The sequence below is a fragment of the Pelecanus crispus genome, chromosome 9, assembly GCF_030463565.1.
Source record: "Pelecanus crispus isolate bPelCri1 chromosome 9, bPelCri1.pri, whole genome shotgun sequence".
Lineage (NCBI taxonomy): Eukaryota > Metazoa > Chordata > Aves > Pelecaniformes > Pelecanidae > Pelecanus > Pelecanus crispus.
Window position 1 is genome coordinate 24717792 of NC_134651.1, and position 5315 is coordinate 24723106.

The 5315-nt window shown below is 53.2% G+C and overlaps 1 protein-coding gene across 1 annotated transcript; it reads right to left on the bottom strand.

The window, feature by feature from the left end:
* Positions 1-261: 261 nt before the first annotated feature.
* LOC104034860 (enhancer of split m7 protein) lies at positions 262-2017 on the bottom strand. The gene is made up of 4 exons (XM_075717063.1): positions 1955-2017; positions 1393-1488; positions 1177-1255; positions 262-707 (listed from the first exon to the last, which is right to left on the bottom strand). The coding sequence occupies exons 1-4, from the start codon at positions 2015-2017 to the stop codon at positions 262-264; spliced, it is 684 nt and encodes a 227-aa protein (XP_075573178.1).
* Positions 2018-5315: the final 3298 nt, after the last annotated feature.

A 5315-nucleotide genomic window follows, 5' to 3' on the forward strand; every position in this document is an offset into this window, starting at 1 on the left:
AAGACAAGAAAGCTATGTAATTAATATACACTAAAGAGCATGAGAGGATTCTATACAATAATTTAGATGTATTAAATAAATAAAAAATAATAGCAGCCTTCTACAATGCAGGCTACACGTAGGTTTACTTCGGCTTGAAGTACCCTGGTCTTTAGTACACCTACAGGAACAGACTTGCTCCACAAGTGTTTTAAAGAAACATATCTATAAGATACATACGTAAGAGTGTCTAAGGTTAGGATAAACATTTTAAAACACGCTTTACCACGGCCTCCACATATCTAATGACCCCATTCTAGGGCTGTTATGGGAAAAATTTGGCTGCAGGACCTGTCTGGGAGGTGCAGCATCAACCTGGCTGAAAACCGACAGCGACGGCAGCTGGAAGGAATTTTTCGAAGCCTGCTTGTTCTCCACGGGGTAGATGCGCTCCTGTGATGCGTTTGTGCCCCGAGTGCCCCCCTTAGGGCTCAGGGCGCTTTTTGGCGTCAAGAGAGGCTGCTGAGTTGGGCTCAAAGACCTTAATGCCGCTTTACAGGTGTCTTCACCAGACCTGGGTAAGGATTTCAGCAGGTGGTTTAACAGGCGCGCCCCAAGGGTCTTGTCCATCCACTCGCAGGTGAGGAGGAGGTTGTGCACCTCGTGCATGCACTGGATGTACCCGGTGCTGTACCTCTGCTGGGCTTCCAGGCCCACTTTGGAGTCGGCTGCATTGGAGAGAAGGCAAGGGTAGTTGGTGAGTGGGTAAAAGCTGCCCGGTGTGTTCCTGCTTAAAAGCATTCACCAGGTTTCCCGTGTGCACAGGCTCCCGGTGGGCTCGTTGCTGAAGCCGATGGGGCTTCACTGTAAGGTGAATTGTTTGCAGGGTGCAGGGGGAAGGTGGTGCAGGGTCAGAGCTGCCCTGGCAGGTAGCCCCCCTGTCCTGTTGCCCACCGCCAAGGGCAAAACTAGACCAAAAAGCAGAAAGCAGCTCTGGAAGGAAAAAAAAACCTCCCGTGGGTTAACCAGTGCCCAGCTCCATCTCCCCATCTAGTGGAGAAAGCCAAACCCAAGCAGCACCCTGGGCCTCAACAGGTTTGAAAGATGCTTTTGCCAAGCTGCCAGCAGATTAAACCTGCTGGCACCCTCCTGCCCTGGCACTGCCCGCACTCGCAGGGTGGGGGACCAGGCACTCACCCATCAGCTTGCTGCTCTGGATGTTCTGGAGGTGCTTCACTGTCATTTCGAGAATGTCTGCTTTTTCCAGTTTAGACTGCTGATAAGGAAAGAGTGCAGCAGTTAGAGGCAATGAAGGTTTTGTACCATGCTGGGTTTCTCAAAAGAGAGAGACCCTCCCCAACCCAATCCCCCACCAGCAAAAGGACAAAAAGCAGCATAAGAATGAGCACTTACATCCAGATGAAATGCTCCCACAACAGTCTCCTTCAGCTGGTCCAAGCAGTTATTAATCCTTTCCCTTCGCTTCCGCTCAATGAGGGGTTTCCTTAACTGGCAGGGAAAAGAAAAGGAGGAAGAAAAATTGCAGTTGATATTTTTTCTTCCTCTCCCTGCTGCAGTTCAGCGAGGGCAGAGAGCCCCATCCCCTGCGTGAAGCCAGCGCAGGGCGACGCGATGCTCGGCAGGGACAAGACACGGGTGGGGAGTGCGCAGCCTCCAGCTCCAGTCGTGGCCTGTCCCTTAGGTGGTATCAGCTCTCAATTCTCCCACTTCCACTCATTTTAAGCAGAGTTTACCCAAATGAAGAAAACAGAGAGAAACCTTTCTAAGGCGGCAAAAGGCAGCAGGAAAAACACCCACATGGGTTAAATGCAGAGAAAGCATCTTTATAATGAAAGGAAAAAAAAAATGTCCCATTTCTCAGTGCCTGTAGCCCCAGCACTCATCACTCACGTGCCCAGTGCCAGCCTCCGCGCGTGGGGCTGCTGTTGCAGCAGCGCGGAGGCGACCTACCTACCTTCCTCTCCTCCTTGGTGCTGGTGAGCTTGTGGGTGCCGCCATCGGGGGCTGCCGCGGTCATTGTAAGCCAGCCTGGCCGCCCTGGGCACCGGCTGGATGGATGGAGGGGGCAGTGGCCGCCCTGGGCACCGGCTGGATGGATGGAGGGGGCGCGAAGGAGGCACTCGGGCTCTGGGCTGCTCCTTTTCTCCACAGGGTCTTTGCTGCTCCGCTGCTCCTCGGCTGTATTTATAACCCAGAATTAGCATGTGAAAGGGGACTCTCCTTGGCGGGACTTCTTTTCCCACACGAGGGGTCGAGCCTGCAGGTTTGTGGCCATCAATCAAAGCTGACAGGTCACTGCTTCTTTTCAATGACCACGTCGGCCCCCCCAAACGGCGACAGATGTCCAGCCTCCGACGCCGGCTTTGGAGGGCTCTTTTGTTAGGGAAGAAGGGAAGGAAAATGGGCGCGCTTGGAGCAGCTTGCACAGCTCCTTGCTCAATTTGCACAGATTCCCAGGGAGGGAAACAATAGCCGGGAAGCGGTTGACTTACACCTGGGAAAATGCCTTCTACCCATCATTTTCCCCTTTATCTCCTTGAAGCAATGCCTCTTTTTACCTGCTAACCCAAACCCCAGCCATTTCACATCTTTGAAGCAGCCTCTTAATTTAATAATAGAGTACTTGAGCTAGGAGTTCCTGCTCCCAGGTATTATTACTACAAGGTAATGATGATCGATTAAAAACTGTTGACAGCAGACGCCCGTAGGAAGGTTGTTTCCCTCACAGAAATCCTCTAGGGAAAACACAGGAACTTTATTTACCTCTTGGGAACCTGAATTCTCTGTTGCACACAGCTGGATGTAGGAAATAACGTTAACTCTTCTAGTTTTTGGTTGCTGTGTACAATTTAATATTAAACTTACAGGCCATTGCAGATGCAAACGAACCTAGAGGTGAGTTAGTTCTGTGGGATTTTTACTTCTTTGATTTTTTCCCCCGTGCTGCAAGGAGTCTTGGGTGGCTTTGGGGGGAAGGGTGTTTTTCAGTTTGCCCCTCTGAAATGCTAGTGCAGAAGCAGACGAGCCTTTGGAGGAGACTTGGCACAGGATGAGAATGCACTTTTATGCTTCCTCACTTCTGCCTGGTCTGGGGCGGGGAGTATGAAGGCTTTTTTTCATGACTGTGCTTTTGCTTTCTGACAGTCTCTTTGCAGGATTTGGCAGTGTCCTGTTGAGTCCTGCAGGTGAAGCCCTTTGGGTTGGTGTTGAATGTGTCACCTTATTGAAATGGAGAGGAAGCGGCTGCAGCGGTTCAGAAGAACCGCAAGCCATCCCGACCCACCGGTGGGATTTCCCAGCACCTGGCATAGCGTCACGGCTGCAGAGCACTCTCTCCCTACCTCCAGCCGTGGGTGGGGATGTACCCTAGCAATAAAAGCGAGGACATCACGTCCCTTGCGTAAACGCTGCGTGGGTGTGTGGTTGCCTGTGTGTAAATGCAAACATACTTGCAGTATGTCTATACGCCCTGCTGTCTGGGCTCTCCATGAAAACGTGTCCCCAGACATGGTATCTCGCAGGCAGAGGATGTTTGTCAGTCAAATGCAGAGCTGGGGTGCAGTTACTTGGTTTTGTAAGTGCCCTACTTGGCAAGGGCTTACAGCGGAGAGCCTGAGATGGGCCGGTGCGGTTGTTGCACTGGGAGAGGAGGGTTTGGGAGGGGAAGGTTATTAATTTGTCCTTTCTGCCAGGTAAAGGGATGGGCTCCTTATCTCAGGTGTGTCCCCTGCACAGACAGAGAAAGGAGGTCCCACCGACCTGTGTGGGAGCCCCTCACATCAGCCAGCCCTGGCTGCTCGTGAGCGAAGACTCCTTTAGTTTTTCAAGCTTTTTCCAGACCACCTGGGGAAGTGGAGCGTTGCTGGTATTTATAAAAGGCATAGCTGAGGCATCTGTATCACCACATGACTCCAGCAGCTCGGCATGGAAGAAGCAGTGAGTGGGTTGCAGTGGGTGCACCCCTGGCTCTGGGCAGTTTGCTAGAGTGCTCAAGGCTGGAAGCACCTGCCCATCACCTGGGCACACAGCTTCTAGCTGGGTTTGGCCTGATTGGTGGGTGAGAAAGAGGAGAAGTCCCTCGTCCCCCCAAACACCCCTCCACCAGCACCTTGTGCAGAAAGAGCCACCTTCCTGAGGCAAGTCAGGGCAGCAGGGGGAAGCCTGAGACCATCTAGGCTGCTGGCCCAGCTGAGCATTGCGGAGGTGTCAGCGAATGCAGAATTGCCTAAAAGCTCTGAAAAACATGTCCCATGCCCATTGGCATCCCCCCTCCCCGTCCAGGCACGGCTCTGGGGTGCTGTGTGTGCCCCCCTTGTTAGTGGCCCAGGGGCTCCCCAGCCGGAGCGCCACCAGGAAAGGTCTCTCTGGTGTCTGTGGTGGTGGCACCTCCTCCCTTGCCCTCCCTTTCCTCCTTGGCCTGGACTTGCTGCTTCTGCCTTACCCTCCTTCCTGCTTTCCTTGCCCTGCGAGGTGCCACTGAGCTGCCAGGCAAGGGGGAGACCCCTCAGTGAGAGGGTCACGCACAGGCTTCCCTGGGAAAGTGGCTTCCATGAAGCAAGCAGGCAGGGGGATGCTGGTGGCGAGGCAGTGGGTGCTGGGGACAGCCGGGTGTGATGGGGGGGCCAAGAACAGCACAGTGGCCCCCGGTGCCCAGCCACGGTCCGTGCCCAGCCCATGGGGGGTAGCTGAGCCCCCAGCCTCAGCAGGGCAAGACCCTTGGCTTGCCTGCTGGCGTCTGCTCCGGGTGAGCTCATTTCAAGGTTCATTTGTAAGACAGCACCGTAGTGAAAAAGAAGAGCGGCGTTTGCTGTAAACAGTTATTTTACACCTCTCAGTCAGGGCAAAGGCCTTTATTTTGGAGGCGGGGGGGAGTGCGGGCGAGAGAGCTGCCTTGCCTTTGGGGGAAGGCTGACATCTGTGCCTTGGATTGTAGGGACACCACAGGCCAATGCAAATGAGCATTAAAGGCAGCTTTCTGCAAATTCCCGCTTTCCTTTTGCATTGCCCACTGCCAGGTTTCACTGAAAAGGGGATTCTCCGTCGTAAACAAAGCCTCCCTTTTTCCCTGGGCCTTCCAAAAAAGAAAGGAAAGAGAAAGGGGTCAGTGCTGCTTAGAGTTTTCTTTTTTGCTATTTGTCTACATTTCACACCCTGGAGAAAGAAAACAACTTTTAACATCTGTTCCTGCACTTTTTAAGAGGGAAAGAAAGGCTCCTGAAAAGGGGGAAAGTGTGGCAGATGTTGGCAGGTTCCCTCCGACGCAGATGTCTTGCTCTGAAAAAAACTTTCTTTGGGGATTGGCGGCCAGGGCTCCT